Consider the following 19,652-nt stretch of genomic DNA (forward strand, 5'->3'; position numbering starts at 1 on the left):
TCCTTTACTGCTTCTATGACAATACCTCACTGGTGTGATATGATCCCCAGGAGTAAAGGTGCATTTTATTGCTGACAAATACACATGATTAAGATTGTATGGAAAAGGTTTAGATAACAAGTTATTGATTCTTGTTCTCCTCACCAGTTCCCGCCCAGTTCGGAACACTCGCTCTTCTCAAACTCTGTGGTGGACGTGTTTACGCAGTTGACGCAGTGCTTCGGTGTCGTCTCTAAACTCGAGACACCCGATCCAGAGATCTGGAAGCGTTTCATGAAGAGGTTCGCTAAGACCATTGTTAAGGTGTTGATAGCATATGCGGAGATTGTCAAAAAGGAGTTCCCCAATTATGTGGCAGACGAGAAGAAGGTAAGTTCTCAAAAGGTTTCAAGTACATTTATAAATCTGGTGGTATGACACTACATTTCTTCAAAGTGTACCTAACAGGGTGTTTACATGTAAATTGTTGATTAGTATTATATTGAGAAGTGCATTATCAGTACGATCCCATTTTTCACACTTCTTTCATATCCTCAGGCTTGCATCCTCATGAACAATATTCAGCAACTTCGAGTGCAACTTGAAAAGATGTATGAGAAGATGGGAGGTGAAGCACTAGAAGAGGATGTGGCCACTATCCTTAATGAACTCCAAGGGTCACTTAACACCGTCCTGGATGATCTGGCGCAAATGTTTGCTAAGAGGTAAGACGTGTGGTCATTGAGAAAATTGTTGTGTCAAGGAATTGGATGATTTGTTAGATGAGTACAAACAATGAAGTATGATGGAAAAAGAAACAATTAGGAGACCTTTCATGCTATAACTAGACCATATGCAAAAAAGAAAAGGTGTGGATAGTGTAATATATGTTTTAGGTACATAATGTACAAACTGTGTTGTGTTGTTTGTTTTGTGGGTTGTTGATACCTGTACATTTAGCAAAGCTATTTTCACCAAACTTTTGATGAGAGTAATGGTTGGATAGTTCAAGCTCATTTTGAATCCACATACACTATAAAGGTAATTTCCACAATGATAAATCCTGAAACCTTGTAAGGTTGTATCAAGCCCTCCCTAAAGTTCTGTGGTGGGATAAGATATACTCAAAGATTTGAGGTCATTCCTCCTCTCACAAACTGTCTTGCAAAACTTGATGTAGCTGATTTGAAAAGTGGTTGCATGGTGGGAGCTCCAGTCAGACCTCATTCCAATGACTTTCTCATTCTAATGGGAACAGGAGCAGGGATTTGGACATAAGTGCCCGACACGAGGTCTGTCACAGGAATTAAACAGCAGTAACAGCAAGAACGGGAGATAGCCAAAAAGGAAAAGGCATAGAAACCATTCCCACCCATTCCATTTCCTATATATTCCACTCCCCTCCCTCCCTCTTATCTTGGCACCTCCTGGATGACGGCTACCCCCCGTGTACGGGGGAAAAGCCTTTGGTATATGTATGTAACAGCAAGAACAACATCAACAAAAAACAACAATAGTAACAACAACACCAATACCAGTACCAGTATCAGCAACAGCAACAATTATCAACCTTCAACTTATTTCAGGGGATTTGTTCTATTCTCACAGTTTGATATAATCACTAAAATTTGAAATAGTAGATTTTGGTCTGTAAGAGGGAGAGGTGCTGAATGGAAGTGGAACATGTGGGGATGAAATGGTTGGGAGTGGATTTATGCCTTTGACTTTGGCTGCCTCCCTTGTAAGGGGGAAAAATCCCTTAGTATATGTATGCAAGATAATTTTTACTTATATTACTGGGTTATATACAGTATAGCTTTACCACATTCAAAACACACAGTACACATTTTTGCTAACTAATATACATCATATAGTAATATTGCTTACCTCTCCAATTTATGTCAAAGGAATGTTGTTAACTTGAGATAATTATCCTATAACACTGAGGATTTAGACCATCTAACACGTCTATCTTCTTCTTGCAGCCTTGAACCACGCATCACAGTAAAGGTGAAAGAAATGGGCATGAAACTGGCAGCCGTAAAAGGTATGGGGCAGGTACAGCCTTCGCAACGCAATGCTGTGGCCATAGAAGCAGATGATGTACTCGTACCTCTCATGGACCTCCTCGAGGACTCGCTTTCTCTCTACGCTCAGTCATGCGAGAAGACGGTGCTCAAGCGCCTCCTTAAGGAACTGTGGAAGATTGTCATGACCACCATGGAGAAGACAGTCGTGTTGCCACCTATGACGGACAAAGCGGTGAGTTGCAACTTAAGTGAGCAATGTTCTGAAACTGTTCTAAATTTTAGATTCTCAGTGGAAAGAACTATCTGTACATTGTTTCTGAGTAGATAACCAAGTCATTGCAAGCCACTATCACTTCATTAAACCAAAAAACACCTCCTTATGGACTCTGCATTTCTTTAATTTCAGATGATGCTCAAGAACCTGACAGACAATGCCAAGAACCTTGCAGCTAATGCCAAGATGGAAGACATGTCAAGATTGTTCAAGAACCAGTTGGCGGGTGGAAAGGACGTCAAGAATGCCGTGTCTAACATCATGGTATGTATTTCATGGATGGGTTGAGTTATATTAAAGTTGTCTTAACCCATTACTGGATTGAAGTGAGTTTTATAAGTTAGTAGGGCTCAGTTTTATTTTTTTTCTATATGTCACCTTTCTACCATATATAACATGACTGTTTTCATTTTCTACAAAAGCATGTGACATCTTTTTTTCATGCTCATTGTATTAGTATCTTCATAATATTCTTTGAATATACCAAGGAATAACTTTCATAGCTGCAACAAGAGTTGTATTACTAATCAAATAAGCACTACTTATGGCCATGTGTGCCTGAAGTACCAAACTGCAAGAGGCACCATCATAATTGGAGATTTGAGGGGCTGTTATGAAATAATAGGTCTGGATGTAGTCCTTGAAGGCCCTTGGTATAAAGTCTTGGCTTGTCCCTAAATGCAAACTGAGTCACTGCAGTGACAAGGCAACCTCCAGCCAGAGGTTGACAGTTTGAATCCCAAGCCTACACATGGCGACAGTAAGGACATGCGGTCCTAAATCTTGAGTTTCAACCCAAATCTGAGTTTATTCAAGAACAGAATATGAAATTTGACACATGAAATGGACCTACAGAATGTTCTCCTATAAGGTCATCTTTGATATAGGTAGTCAAAATGATTGGTACCACTTAGCCTTTGGAGCAGATCACAGGATGTATATTTATAATCATCACGACTATACACTAACACAGTGTTCAGTCCCACTGAATGTCTAGACTTTTGGTTACGATTTAGTAATACTTCTGTTGGTTAATAATGACAAGTGTTATTGTTTCTTTAGCAAATGAACCTGTAATTGCTCTTCCCTCAGGACATCTCCAAGGACTTCGAAAGAAACCTGACACCAAAACAGTGTGCAGTGCTGGAAGCTGCTCTTGACACCATCAAGCAGTACTTCCATGCAGGAGGGAATGGCCTTAAGAAGAACTTCCTGGACAAGTCCATCGAACTCAAATCCCTCAACTACGCACTTTCACTCTACACTCAAACGACGGATACGCTCATCAAGACCTTCGTCACGACCCAGACAAGTCAAGGTAGGTGCTGCATGGGGAGTGTCACGAGGGATATCATCTCATGGGGTGTCGAAAGCAGAAGAGTGCCGGGTTGTATGGTGTTACGACAGGGAGGTGTTGTACGAAAAACAAAACTTTATTATTACATAAAAGGAATTTATGTGATTTATATTGTACATAACGTGGTCAAAGGAGGGACATGAAGAGATACACGTAGATGACACTGGTAGAATAGTCTCTTGAAATAACCCTTAGACAGGAAGAGTTAAACTCACCTGGGTGATAGGAGTGCCACAAGGAATAGGACAGCACAAAGTCAGAACTGGGGCAGTCAAGATTCCTATTACCCTTTTGATGAAGGGAATTTTTATTATGTTGTGTTTGTGTGTATGTATGTATGTATGATTATTTATATATATGTGTATGATTCACCATTATGAAAATTAAGGTTCAACAAATACAAGTAGTAACATTCGAGAACTTACCGGTCACAGTTTCTATCGGGTAGGGTTCTCAAACTGTGGAAATTTGAAGTTTGAAGTTAAGTTTGCCTTGAATTCCAAAAACGTAGGTCCCTTGCCTTGATGTTTCTTAATTTGAGGTCCGTTAGTGCGGACTGTATTCGATGGGACTTACGAGTTCGAAAAGAGCTCAAAAGCGAGGTATATATTCTTGAAGGAATGCTATGGAGCTGAAATCTATGCATTCCTTTAAGCTATGAAAAACCTACATACCCCGCAATCAGAAAGAGCGATTGAACAGGCCGCCAACATATGTGACGACGACGATCCGGATGACTTTAAATTACAGGTACCGATTTACTAAATACACGTTAGGTTAGACGAATTTATCATCCATTTATATGTTCGACATTGGCATCTATCACAACAAACACGGCGTACCATTCGTCCGGCGTGACTTCGTTACTTACGAAATCTGTTTTAGCAAGTTTTTTGTTTTTTATTTCCGCCAAGAAAATTGCATATTACGTTGATACATTATAATTTACAAAATTAATAATTAATTTTCTAACACTATATTGCGTCCATGTACACAACTGAACATTTACCACCAAAATTAAACGGAAATTAGAAAGAATAGAGGCCACATAGTTCTATAGAACAATTCGATAAACCTCGTAAAAAATGGGAATAATTATCCCCCTCTTACTGCCGGTTAAACATTCCCTTCTGGTCCTCAAACGAGGAAATGACCAAAGATCGAAACTCAAAACGAGAGAATATCAGGAAGCAAGCTTTCATAATCACCTATCGTAACTTTAAATATAAAGCGCTAGATTGTAGTTTACAACAAAGGGGGATTAAGTTAAAGTCGAAATCGACTACAAAAAATTATTGACAAGTTAAATTCAAACATTGTTTGAGAAGATTAATCCAACCAATGCTTAAGAAGAAAATTTCATCAAGTTTGAGAAGATGAAACGTACGAAAATTAAGGTTCAACAAATACAAGGACTAATGTTCGAGAACTTACCGGTCACAGTTTCTATCGGGTAGGGTTCTCAATCTGTGGAAATTTGAAGTTTGAAGATTACGTTTGACTTGAACTCCAAAAACGTAGGTCCCATTCCTTGAGGTCCGTTAATGCGGACTCTATTCGGTGGTACTCTTACGAGTTCGAAAAGAGCTCAAAAGGCCACGAGTTAATATTGACTTTAAGTCATTTCTCAAAGTTCAATCCCCGATTTATCAAACCAAAATTTATTACATAGATTTAACAAACAGATAAAGAGGAGGGGAGTTAAATCGTATCTTATTTAAAATTATGATAGGCGGGGTTCGAAGCTTCAGGAAATGACACTGATTCGAAAGAAGTAAATAACACTGAGGGTAAGTTTCCCGAACGAAGGTAAGCACTAAAAGATTCCCAATAACAATTACCACACCATGGTCTAGGATCACGTGTTGGATTCATGATCTACAGCTATTACCCTCCCGAATGAGAGTTTAGGAATCATATGTGACCAATCTATGAGTAACGCTGTGACCTTACACACACACACACCTAACTCCCTGTCCATGAGAGTTGGAGTAACGGGTTGTAGCACAGTGATACCGAAAATGTTTCAGTCCTGGGCAGGATTCAGACTCGGACTGCTGGAATAGGGGTTGCGAACGCTGCCACTGTGCAATCAAGCCATGTAAGAATGTGTCTGTGTTCATGTATTTGTGTGTGTGATTCACTATGGTATTGGATCACATGTTGGACTGATGATAGTTATTAACCTCCCGGATGAGAGCTCAGAGCTTGTATGACGATCTATGGGTATTTGTGTGGATCTATATGTGTGTGTGTGTGTTACATATATTTTTGTTAAAATTTTCACATTTTCAAGTCTCTTATGGTATCAATCATTTGGGCAATGCTTTTTATATATAGATTTTATTTATAGTGGTATCAAGTATGTAGTTTTGTTGGTCTCGGAAACATCCCCAAAATGAAAGGTTCACTTCTATCATGATCAGCCCCTTTATACTTTGTGACTCTTTTTATTTGTTTTTATTTATATATGTATTTTATCTGTTTATCTATTCATTTATTTATTTTGTGGCAAACTTCATTCAGTCTTTATTTTAGCTGGGAAAACACCAATTTAGTGAATTGGGTTCAGTTGAAGGGGAGGGAATATAGATCACCCCCAAAAAAACAGGTCTTGATCTCAAGTGAATTTTGTTCAGCAAGGTTAGATGATTTGGAACTTCACCCAAGTGAGTATATAAACAAAAACAAAATACATAACCACCAGGCATGTCATGGATTCTAAAATAGGCAGGGTCTTTAAATTAACTAGATTTGACTCTTAGTGTATATCTTAAGGAAGGGGGGAGGAGACATTTGGGATGGCATTGTATTAAGGAAGGTAGGAAAAGAAAACATATTTCTCTCAGTATTATAGACCCATTAAGGGGTACATCCCACACAAACTGTTAGTACATTGTGGCACTCTATCTTTATCTTTATTGGTTCAGTAAGGCAGTGCACAGTACAGCTTCTGTTATGGTCAGAATACCAGACCATTGAATTGGCCTGAGGAGGACGCACCCCCCCCCCCCACCTGGTACATAAGTCTCGTTTCATTGTGTCTCCTCACTAAGTCAGAGTCCTCCCCTTAGACGATTAGAGTTGTTTGGGATTTAGCCATAACAGAAGAAAATGTATTGCACGGCCGTACTGATGGGCTTATCACCCTTGATACTCCATACAGCCTTGGCACTGTGGTGACTTTATTGTTGTTAACTCTAAGTGCTTCAGGTGCTTCGGGTCATTCTCGTGCAATCAGCATTGGGGGATTCATTCGGTGTACAAAGATGCTTTCGCCACTGTCACTGTTCTTAATAATACTGATATACCCTGCAACTCGTGATACTGATGTACTTTTTTGGCACTTTTGGTATATATTTTTTTTGTTTACTAGTACTCCTACATCACTGATACCCTTGGTACTTGGGTGCTTCCATTACTTTTTTGGTATTCTCGGCACTTGTCTGCTACTCGGCTGTGCCACGTCATAGTACACTACAATAACTGATACTGTAATATCTTTTGTCAAATGGTATTGTATGGTATTTGATGGCATTCTATTGATCTATTTTGTATTTAATGGCATTCTGTGGTTGCCTCTTATTACACTGTGCTTCACTCACGCTGCCACCCACCCACCCACCCACCCATCACGTCTCTAGAGCTGCAACCGTTGGGTCCCACACTGCCGCACTCACTCTGCCATTTTCTCTTCGCACCTCCACATGTAGTACTTTGGCAGCAACGTAGTTTTCACCATCAGAAGCCAATTTGCGCTCGCATATCTGTGTTTGTGTGTACATGTGTGAATATCAGCGTGTGGATGTTGTGTGTGTGTGTGTGTGTGTGCATATATTTGTGTGTTTGCGTGTATGTATTTGTGTGTGTGTGTGTGTGTGAGAGATTCATCATGGTCTTGGATCACATGTTGGACTCGTGATTGACAGCTTTTACCCTCCTGGATGAGAGCTCAGCACTCATATATGACTAATCTGTGGGTAATGCTGTAACCTTACACACACACACACACACACACACACACAAGTCCACGCCCACGAGTTGGAGTAACGGTTCGCAGCGCAGCGATATTGAAATTATTTCGGCCTTGGGCAGGATTCGAACTCGGACCGCTGGAGTAGCGGTTGCAAACGCTACCACTGCACTGACGAGTGTGTGTGTGTGTGTGTGTGTGTGTGCATGTGAGCATTTCCATGAGTGTGTGTGGGCACGTGTGTGTATGTGTGTGTGCATGTGAGCATTTCCATGCGTGTGTGTTTGTGGGTACGTGTGTGTCTGTGTGTGCATGTGTGTGTGCGTGCGATTGTGTGTGTGTATACACGCGTTTGTGTGTGTGTGCGTGCGATTGTGTGTGTGTATACACGCGTTTGTGTGTGTGTGCGTTCGTTCGTGTATGTATGTGTCCATGTGAGCATTTCCATGTGTGTGTGGGTACGTGTGTGTTTGCATGTGTGTGCGCGCGAATGTGTGTACGTGTGCGCGTGATTGTGTGTGCGCGCGATTGTGTGTGTGTGTGCGTTTGTATGTGTGTGTGCGTGTGCAGACGATTGTGTGTGCGCGTTTGTGTGTGTGTGTGTGTGTTCGTTCATGTATGTGTGTGGGTATGTGAGCATTTCCATATGTGAGTGTGGGTGGGTATGTGTGTGTATGCGCACGCACGATTGTGTGCGTGTTGTGTGCGCGCAAATGTGTGTGCGCGTGATTGTGTGCGTGTGCGCGTGATTGTGAGAGTGTGTGTGTGCGTGTGCGGACGATTGTGTGTGTGTGTGTGTGCGGACGATTGTGTGTGCGCGTTTGTGTGTGTGTGTGTTCGTTCGTGTATGTGTGTGTGCGCGCGCGCGCGATTGTGTGCGTGTGCGCGCGAATGTGTGTGCGCGTGATTGTGTGCGCGCGATTGTGTGTGTGCGCGCGTTTGTGAGTGTGTGTGTGTGCGTGTGCGGACGATTGTGTGTGCGCGTTTGTGTGTGTGTGCGCGGACGATTGTGTGTGCGCGTTTGTGTGTGTGTGTGTTCGTTCGTGTATGTGTGTGTGTATGTGAGCATTTCCATGTGTGTGTGTGTGTGTGTGTGGGTACGTGTGTGTGTGTGTGCACACGCGCGCGATTGTGTGCTTGTGCGCGTGATTGTGTGCGTGTGCACGCGTTTGTGCGTGTGTGTGTGTGTTTATGCGCAAGAAATATTTGAAGTTTGACCAAGAATAATATGTGTGGGCTAGAGTATGTAAGGGTTGCTTTCATTATTACAATTTTTGCATCTCCCCTCCTCTCTCACTCTCTATATTTATCCATGTACCGTGTCTCTAACTATCTCTCCTTATCTCAAACTTTGTATCTATCTCCATCTTTCTCACTCTCTCTCCCAGTATCTTTCGCTCAGTCTATCTCCCCTAGTCTCAATATTTTCCTCTATCTCGGTCTCTCTCTTTCTCCCAGTCTCTCAATATATTTCTCTCAGTCTCTTTCTTCCTCATTCTCTCTCTCAGTCTCCCAATCTTTCTCCCTCTCTCTATCCCCCAGTCTCTTTCTCATTCTCTCTTTGTCTCTTTCTTTCTCTCTGTCTGTCTGTCTCAGTCTTTCTATTTCTCCATTTTTCATATTCTCTCCCCTTCTCGTAGTGTCTCATTCCCCCCCCTCTCTCTCTCTCTCTATTTTTCCTTTTGCATTTCTTTCGTCAAAGGAATTATGGTTAGTGAGTTACAAAAAATTATAGGTTAATACATGATGCTCTTATTGATAGCCAATAGATACTTAGATTAAATTATTTCTATTAAGTACCAGTGTTGGCCCCAGATCTTGGAGGCCCCACTGATGCATGCAATGCAAGCCACATAATTTGACAACCCACACTCCCTCCCGGAACAAGAAACCACGGAACAGGTCTTGGGGATTTTACCATTTCCTACTCGTCAGAACGGTGTTCCTTACCCGTTGTGGTTCATTTCTATCCCACATTACACACATGATCACTTGCCATCAGCACACCTGAAAAGATTTTCATTATCAAGACCTATACAACCTTCATTGCCATTGCAAGGAACACATTGGTAACTAGCACGGCCGTGTCATTACACGTTTCCTAAGATATCATCATCATACACAGTTAAGAAAAGCTTGTTACACTTCTGCAGACTGATACTTGTAGTACGATATAATATACCATCCCCACAACTAAGTTACTGCCTTTATTACTAAGTAAAGCTTTAGTGCAAGTCGATCACAAATAGAAAGCTTTTGTCGTAATCAGTGCCCTTATAGATCTATTACAAAGATACACTTAACATTTAATATCTCTATACAGAACCGAAAATTTATAGTCGAACTACGTCAAAATCATAGCCACCATTTAAACAACGAAGAAGCCATTTTTAACCAAACATTTATCAAATTCATAACTAACAACGCCAAAACCGCAATTGCTAGCGTTGATACTTCAATAGGCATTGCTGCTACGATTTGCACAGCTACTGCTGTTAGCATTACTATCATTGCCAGCATTGCTACTGCTAGCATTGCCATTGTTGCTAGTACTGGCAGCATTGCTAGCATAACTGCTAGCATTGCCTCCACCACTAATTCCGTCACCCAAGGTTTGACACTAGAACATTTGCTCTTAGATTCACATCAGTGTGAACTTCAGCTCATTGGGCAAGGCATGGAAAGTTAAAACGGCCCATGGGTCACTGGCAGTGTTATCACAAGTATAACTCTCATGTCGGCATGACAATGTAACATCTTCATAGCATATGTGGTCGCATCCAGAAGAAAAATGAAATGCTTGACGAAAATCTTGGTCACATCAATAATGACCTAAACGAGATCATGCAATTGATAAAAAGCTAAGATATTGGATATTCAAACATCTCCACATCTCTCACGGATAGTTCTGCAAAAATGTAGATTCGAGTTTAGCACACTCCATACATCAGTACACTGCTACGCGAATACATTTCTTGCCACTTCCGTTCGGAGTGGAACTTTATTTTTTTTCTGGTTACCGCCAAGCTACTACATTCATCTACACAGCAACCCAATGCGACTTTGGAGAAATTGCCATTTTTTTTACTCATATTTGCTGAGTAGAATCGTCTTTTGTGAATCATAACAAAATCGAAGCGAAGGACTTGATATGGCACCATCACACGTATGCATTTGCCCCGGCATCCACTACTTTTGTGTGCACGCCAACCTTGTGAATAAAATGTTTACACCAGTAAACATCCTACCAATGTATCTCCTCGTTTCAATACACGTATTGCTCAATAATCTTTAAAGGACAATTACACTATCTCACATAACTTTTGGCAAATGCGGGCACATATAACTTAACATACGATACAGTATTGTTCTGTAGAAGGGAACACCTAGATTCCAAAATCTGGTGACAGGTCTATGTTACCACTATTTGATAATAGATGGCAGTTAATCGCTACATTTTCAGTGCCTTGCACATGTATCTGACAGTTAACGTTATACTAAGCCAATGTAACAATATGACGTATCCTGTGTGATTACTGATAACTAAATATGCTTAAAAAATTATCTGTGATTTTTGGAATCTGGGTGTACAACACCACGACGCTGGCTTCTTCGTTTTTTCAGTAGTGATTTACATTCTGACAAGTCGCCTTGAACTATGAAACACAACTCTACCTCATTGGACTATGCCGCCGTCACTGCGCTACTCAAATGTGTGTAGCTACGGCTGAAGGCGTCATCTTTGCCCCATGCGCTTTGAGGACTGCTGGGGCAGGTAACAGTCACTGATGGAAATCGGAGAGAAGTGCGAGATTCGACCGCGCTACACACACACGAATACACAAACATACGCGCGCTCACAAACGAATGACATGGACGAGGACGTGAACTGTTACATGAGCTTCTTTGCTGACGACGCCAAACTGTTAAGGAAAGTAGAAACTGATAAGGACTGTGAAGCACTGCAAGAAGACCGGAATAGGGTATGGAACTGGAGTCAGAAATGGGAAGTGGACATTAATACTAAGAAGTGTAGCATAATGGAATTTGGAAAAAGCAAAACAAAATATCAGGAAAATATACAATTGGAACCAAGGAAGTAAAGAAAGTAGGATCCGAAAAATATTTGGGAATAATGATCACAAACGACTTGTCCTATGATAAACAGATTAACAAAATTGTCGGGGAGACTTACAACTTGATAAGATCAATAAAAGTGGCATTTGCATACTTGGACGAAGACACGATAAAAAAATATTGGTTACATTGATAAGGCCTAGACTAGAGTATGCGGCGACATTGTGGTCCCCCAGTACCAAAAAGAATATAAAGAAAATAGAAAGAATCCAAAGAGCAGCTACAAAAATGGCACCTGCACTTGCAAACCTATCATATGAGGAGAGATTGGCTAAACTGGAATTACCGACACTGGAGCAAAGATGAGAGAGAGGTGACCTATTGACGATCTACAGAATCATGAAAGGCACAGAGATACTTGATAGAGAGGACTTACTTAACTGGGACAAGAGAAACACAAGAGGACATGGAAAAAAAAAAACATAGCTATAGAAGAGAACTGAAGAAAAACAGTTTTCCACATAGAGTTTTGGACACTTGGAACAAACTGGATAATGAAATAGTATGCGCAAAAACCATTCATGAGTTTAAAAGCAATCTAGACACTGCGAGATACAATGGCGGGACACCACGAGCATAGCTCCCCTTCCCGCAAAATACAACTAGGTAAATACACACGCAGGATATTTGCACGTAAAATCACACACCACACAAGCCCATACACACATCCATTCGCTCACACACACACACACGCATGCACGCACATACACACACACATACACTACTTCCCACAATACCTGTCCACTGTTTTTTCTTAGTGCGAATGTGTTTGCATTTACACCCGTACAAAATTTAGTACAACTCCTGTAGAGACACTACCACGTAGTAGTCACAAAATGATGAATTCCTGTGTAGTGTACACGTTCACAAACCAAATTCTTTTCACAGTATACAGCATACCTACAGTACACCACAGCAACATACAACCCATTTCACACAGACTGTGAATCACCTTCTGCAATAGATACACTCAGCGAGCAACACTGTGTATGTCGAAAAAAATCATGTACTTGTCCACATAGGACATTTTTCATTCAACCTAAGGCAAAATAAGAGACAGTTTGTGAGCGCATTTAGACGCATTTATTCCCAAACACCTTTTCACAACACCCGCAATGATTATGCCCCCAATATTATCGAACTGGATATGCCGCCATTTCATCACAATTTACCTCTCGACCACACTTCAGGCACCCCATATTAGTCTCCCCCACACCTCTACAATAATATTGCGACTTGCAAATCACTGCGTTCCAGCACCACTATGTCACGTACTATGAAGAACCTTGCGACATCACACGTCACTTCATCCCCACCTCATTTCATTTCGCCTGATCACACACTTCACCACACAACGCCCTCCTGTCGGCACTACCGCCACGCCACAACGTCTCCTTGTCCCCCCTCTAGTCCCCGCGAACGACTCAAAGTTCCCCAATAAGCCCAAGACAAAGAAAAAGGATCCAAGGCCCCAAGAGGATGATGATGATGAGGATCTACCTGAAGAAGGGGAGGCCGAGGATGATACAGACGATCCGATTAAGGCTAAGAAAGTGGCCAGGAGACTGAGTAGTTCGGATAAGCGAGGTAAACCTTCTATGTGGCTGACTAGTACGATCTTGACCAGAGTAAGGACATCCAGACTGACCCTTCCAGGATCGAGACAACGACGTTAAACTGACAAATATTCCAGCGAGGATTATAGATGGCCTGATCAAAAGAAGACTGCTGGGGCAAGACCCCATAGTTAGAGGACAAGTGTATCATACCAGGATTTCATTTCGTCATTTTTCTCATGAAAAGAAAAAGTTAATTTTATTTTTCCAATAGAAAATGTGGTTGTACAAACACCGTGTAAACTTCTTCTCTAACTATTGGTGATCGAAGGCGCTGAGTGACTTAAGGACACATGACGAAGGTATCCAGTTTGAATGACATTGATTACATGGACTGAGACAAAGACAAGCACTGTGAAAACCATCAAAGAGCAGCAAAAGTAGGGTGAATAAACAAAATAATCAGCCCTCGGCAATGGTACTGCTCTCCAGTCCCTCGAGAATGGACTGACTGCGACCAGAAAAAAACAACAAAAAAACAGACTTGGACCCAGAATGAGAGACGACCATGACATTGACCGTCTAGATGGCTGCGTCTTCGTGGCCCTTCCGTAGATACCTAATGCGTCTGTTAATAGAATCGTATATAACTGTTCAGATCCTGCGTGACTGTTTTGTTTGTTTGGTCTCATAGACACTTTAGATGCCCCCAAGGCTCAAGCATCGTGAATCGCAACTAAAACATACATCACCACTCCTAGTATCAACCGTTTTCCTTTTAGTTTTGACCATTCGGATTTTAGCCTTTAGTATATTATGTTACTGATTTAACATTAAGATCCACTGTATAACAACTCCTTATGAATCCATCTGAAAGCGGTATCGAGATAATGTAGAACTAATGTGTAGTGTCGGGCCGGTACAGGAGATCAAATCTACACAGTCTGGCAGCAGTATCTCACTGGTCTGACCTGGATGAAGACATCTCTCTTTTGGGGCGTAATTGTCCCTGGATGCTTTCTCTTGGAACATAGAGTTGGAATATGGAGTTGTTAGGTCCTGTTACCTCAACTGTCCCTTCACTGCCACTCCTCCCTTTTCCCTAACGTCTGTCCTAGAAATCGTCAATCATGCTCAGCATTGGTTAATTCAAGTTGCATGCTTCATCCCATCTCCCGTTCCATCGCTAACTGGTAGTAGTGCTATACTAAGGATCATTACTATCAGTATCATTTTCACACTTCATTCAAAATTTTATTCTTTTTAATCATCACGTTTTCCTAATATTTACACCTTATTTCAATCTTCTCATTTGTTATTTTGTCAAAATCATGCTCGTAATTATTTTCATTTGTATTCAACAGATACTCATTGTTCTTTTTTAGCATTTTGACAAATTTGTCTGTTATATCTTGTCAGTTTAAGTTGCTCTCATGAGAACAACTGAGTTTCTTATTTCTTCATATTCTTTTGGAAACACTCTAACTCTATGGGTCTACATCAATAGAAACATTGCTGGAAACAGTTGAAAACATGTCAAAGAGGAAATGGTTTTGCTATCAAGAAGTCAAATAAATCTGTCATCTTTGATTGGTCATGCAGAAAGAAACTGCTGTAACCGTCGCATGTTTAGCCTTCAAGCAACAGCAGTGACTGACTTTGTACAAGATTTTCCTAGTCCCATAATATCTCCATCAGTGTTTCCATTCGTGTGACCCACCCTTTTTATATCACCTCACTGAATCAACCTTTTTCCTGACATTTTCTAAATTACTTTAACACACACACATGAATATATGTATATATATTTATACATATACATGTATATTTATTTATTTATGTATATACACATATTTATTTTCTCTATCTCTCCTTTATTTTCTGGCACTTGGTTACTTCATTTTAGATTTAATTTTGTTCAAGACCATCCTTTCACGTAGCATACCCCTAATTCACACATTAGTTTCACTCATGTGTAATGCTGTCACTGTTAGTTTGATTCTTTCGTACTTAACTGCTGTCCAGCCATTTAGAAAGTTTGTGTTGGCTCTGCTCGAGAGTCTGTTTAATACTGATGTTGATGATGAGATGATGATGATGATGATGATGATGATGATGATGATGATTTTGTTATGAAAGTTATGGTGGCCATCTCGTGAACGAACAGTTTTATTAAGACCGAAGGGAATGATCGGACTTTTTTGTTTTGTAGCTCCAACCACCTCACTCCCATCAAGCGACTGAGGAGTGAGATGCAATGTGCAATTGCATTCACAATTGTGCCCCTCAATTTTTTTTTTTTTTTTTTTCGCTTGTTACTGGTGATAGTAACCTTGGAGTGACTTAGATATCTTGGTTGCGTTTCGTCAACCCCTAGTTATGTGCATTATTTGCTTCTTGGTAGAAATACCGGAAATCATCTCTGTTCAGAAGCTGAAGGGTGTCCTTTCTGTCGCTACGCTCATCGTGTATGACACTGTTGCACCCTGCTGTTGCATGAAAATGCATGAGCAAAATAGAACTGGATCGAAAACTGCCTGCATGATGATACCTAGATGTTGGAGGCATTGTGCATGGCATTTGCTTCTGCACAGTATATAACAAATATTTCTTTCAGGAAAAAATGTGTAGACTTTACAGAGCCTGAGAAGACCACTATGGAATATAATTTTCTGTCTATGATTTCTCCTCCTGTGGTTTAATAATAAATTCACTTACATTTTGCTTAAATAATTGATAATCCATTTCATGTGTGATTCAATTAAAAATGTTACATTCAGCATATCAGTATTAATCCTATTGTTTTAAGTTTGGGGCTAAATTTGCCTTATTCAGTTAATTATAAAATCATTGTCTTTCTTTATAATTCATTTTCAAAATTATTAAAGGAATTCCTGACTTACGCGGCACTACAATGCATAATCCATTCTAATGATCCAGTACTTACTTTGTTGCACTTGACAGGCTCTTCTGAAGAAGGCACAGTGGGAGAAATCAGCATTCAAGTTGACCTTTACACCCATCCTGGCACAGGCGAGCAGAGAATTAATGTTAAAGGTAAGTTAGCCAGTTAGACAGTTTATAGGGAACTCCCAAATGAGCTGGATAATAGCTGACTCACAAAAAGTCCCCAGAACAAAAGTAAGATATCTTGAGTTTTCACGGGGTACTATGAAACCTTGAAAATGACATAAGTCAGATTTGCCACAGGCTCCTATAGCATGTATTTGTACATATAATGTATATATATATATATATATATATATATATATATATATATATATATATATATATATATATATATATATATATATATATATATATATATATATATATACCTAATTGTAGTATACAAGAAAGAAGCAATGATTGTTGGGACTTATCTCCTATTCTCGAATTTTCTAACATACCTAGACTCAAATTCATGTATGGTTCCAACTTAATCTATATCTTTGATTTCCAATTATCATATTTAGATGTGTGTGTGTGTTTGTGCATTTACCTAATTGTAGTATGCAGGAAAGGAGCAATACTCATTAGGTCCTGTTTCCTATTCTCTAATTTTTTATCATACCCAGCCTCAAATTCATATACAGTTCCAACTTAATCTATATCCTTGATTTCCAGTTATCATATTAAATTTTGAACTCATGTATTGCTTGAGCTTGGGCTATATCATTTCCTAAGCTATTCCAAGTATTTATGCATCGATATGGAAAAATGGATTCTTAATAAAAGATAAAATTATGATGATGGATAAAGTTAGAAAAAATCTAAATATTGACTTAAAGAAAAATATTGGAAGAAGTATAGTATTAGGTGGACAATGCAGAAAAAGGGGGAATAATTCATACAAATACAGCAGCAAGAGCATCAAAAGAAGCATGATGAGGAAGGGATTTTCAGAGAAAGCAAACATGAACATAGTGTAGAGCATTGTTAAATAGTGTACGAGCAAAAATGAACATAATGTAGAGTATAGTTTTATAGTGTACCAGAACATAATGTATGAGGGAAAGATGTGGAGAATAGCAGAATGGAACAAAGCAGAAGAGATGGACTATGTAAGAAGGATATGTAGTATGATATTAATGTTTATAAGATTACAGATTTTTTCATGTCATGATAATCCTGTTTTCTTTCTTTTCTTTTCTTTTTTTTTTTTCTTCTGCAGTTGTGGCAGCAAATGATCTCAATTGGCCTACGACCTCAGGAGGAATGTTCCGGCCATTTGTTGAAGTGAACTTGATTGGCCCCCACTTGTCTGATAAAAAGAGAAAGTTTGCCACTAAATCCAAGTCCAACTCTTGGTCACCCAAGTACACAGAGACCTGCCAATTGTGAGTATATCTTTAGGTTTATACTAATTGCAAAAACTAGACTCCTGCATTGCACTATCATGGTAAAATTACTATAGTGCAGGATATCTAATCTTAAAATCATTATTGCCAAAAAAAATTATCCAATGGTTGAAGGTATAGCAAAGCCCTCTATATCACCATGGTGAGTGTTAGTAGTGGCTGCAGGAAACTAAGATCACATGAAATTTGACACTTTGTATACTACTAACTCGGTACTTTCTTAGATACATGACCCATAGAGCTCAGCTGGCTCCTCGTGATCATTGTCATTAGTTGTCGTCTTCAACCTTAAATATCACTTCCTCAATCATCATTCTTGCTGTCTGTGATGTCCTCCTCCTTCTCCTCTTCCTTTTCCTCCTTCATCTCCTCCTCCTCCTCCTTCTTTTCTTCCTTACCTCCTCCTTTTCTTCACTTCAGCTTTATCATAGCTTGTTCTACTACAGCAGGTATACCTTAGATAACACTTTCTTAGAGAAAACTAGAGTGTGAGAGACACTTAGGAGTTCTAGTGAGACCTAACCTAAAATCCAGGGAACACTGCATTGGCACTAAAAATAGAACTAACAGAGCATTAGGTTTCACTGCTAGGACTGTTACAAATAAAAGTGCAGAAGTAGTTATCAATCTATATTTAGTGTTAGACCCATCCTTGACTATGTGGTACAGTTTTGGTCTCCATTTTATAAAATAGATATCATTTCACTAGAATCAGTACAGAGGAGAATGACCAAAATGATAGGAGCTCAGAAATGTATCTTATGAGGACAGACTTAGGCACCTTGATTTACACTCTCTGGAAAGAAGCAGAGTGTGGTGTGGGGTGATATAATAGAGGTGTTCAAGTGGATCAAGGGCTTTAACAAGGGGGTGTAGACAAGGTCATGATATTAAGACAACATGGGATAGTATTCACATTAATGGATTTAAATTGGACAAATTTAGATTTAAGAATGAAATAGGCAAGAAATGATTTACCAATACAGTTGTCAATGAATGGAACAGACTTTGTAACTATGTACCGTAATGAGTACTGAAACTATCAGTTGTTTTAAAAACAGGTTAGACAACTTTATGGATGGGGATGATAGGTGGTAATGGACATGGAACTGCCTAGTGTATGCCTTATGGTCTTTTGCAGTCTCCTTCATTCTTATTTTCTTATTGTTAAGTGTTGTACTTGCTCATCCTGTCCATCACAAATCTCTTTGTCCTCAGTCAAGGCATTTCCATTTTTTTCCTTTATTACTGTATTTTGCACAGCTTGCCACTTCTCAATGATCTAATTGAGTTTCCAGAATATGAGTTTTAAGTCCACATGCTCTACTTATTCTGTATCTCCACATTTCTCATACATCCACTCTTTTTTTCTATCCCTACACCTTTGTTGTATCAGTCTATCCAACCTTTAGTGTTTGTTGGTATCCCTGTCTTTTGCTTCTCTTCTCCATCAAATCCAGTATTTCTGTGGTCATTCATTTTCTTTTCACTCTTTACTCTTGCTTGTCACACCTCAGTATTCATGACCTGGGCTGACTGCATTTCTGCTTTTATCAACAGGACCAATTTTGTTAACATAATCTCACTACAGATGTGAATGGAAAAAAAATAATTACTTGATCAGAATTATGGTTGTATTCCAGATATTATACAATAAGCAGTTAAGTGACAGAGCACCTAACTGTATGACAGTGAATGAACTTCTGAAATGACCTTCTTTTTCTCAATCTTATTTTGTTAAAAGGATCTCTGTGCATAGAATATGGAATTATTGAAAAAAAGTTTTATAGTGTCACTCAGTCATCCTTCTTGTTATATCTTACAGCCTAATTGGGAGTGAAGATGGACCCGAGAGCTTTGAACTACACATTTGCATCAAGGACTATTGCTTTGCTCGTGATGATAGACTTGTGGGTGTTGCTGTGATGCAGCTCAAGGACATCGTGGACCAGGTAACTTCATTGTGGCAGTACATCTTTGTAACA

The 19,652-nt window shown here is 39.7% G+C and overlaps 1 protein-coding gene across 3 annotated transcripts in view; it reads left to right on the forward strand.

The window, feature by feature from the left end:
• The window catches only part of unc-13, a 136,438-nt gene that overhangs the window by 112,698 nt on the left and 4,088 nt on the right, over positions 1 to 19,652 (forward strand). For 2 of the 3 annotated variants that reach the window (XM_076192940.1, XM_076192941.1), the window contains 8 exons: positions 148 to 369; positions 538 to 704; positions 1,965 to 2,241; positions 2,416 to 2,547; positions 3,376 to 3,601; positions 16,271 to 16,363; positions 17,481 to 17,646; positions 19,493 to 19,619. In XM_076192940.1, the coding sequence (XP_076049055.1) occupies positions 148 to 369; positions 538 to 704; positions 1,965 to 2,241; positions 2,416 to 2,547; positions 3,376 to 3,601; positions 16,271 to 16,363; positions 17,481 to 17,646; positions 19,493 to 19,619 (1,410 nt within the window). Of the gene's footprint in view, positions 1 to 147; positions 370 to 537; positions 705 to 1,964; positions 2,242 to 2,415; positions 2,548 to 3,375; positions 3,602 to 13,160; positions 13,338 to 16,270; positions 16,364 to 17,480; positions 17,647 to 19,492; positions 19,620 to 19,652 lie in introns of all 3 variants that reach the window. The other variant, XM_076192939.1, reaches the window with a different exon arrangement.

This window comes from Oratosquilla oratoria, chromosome 11, assembly GCF_046742065.1.
Source record: "Oratosquilla oratoria isolate Oo_2021 chromosome 11, ASM4674206v1, whole genome shotgun sequence".
NCBI lineage: Eukaryota > Metazoa > Arthropoda > Malacostraca > Stomatopoda > Squillidae > Oratosquilla > Oratosquilla oratoria.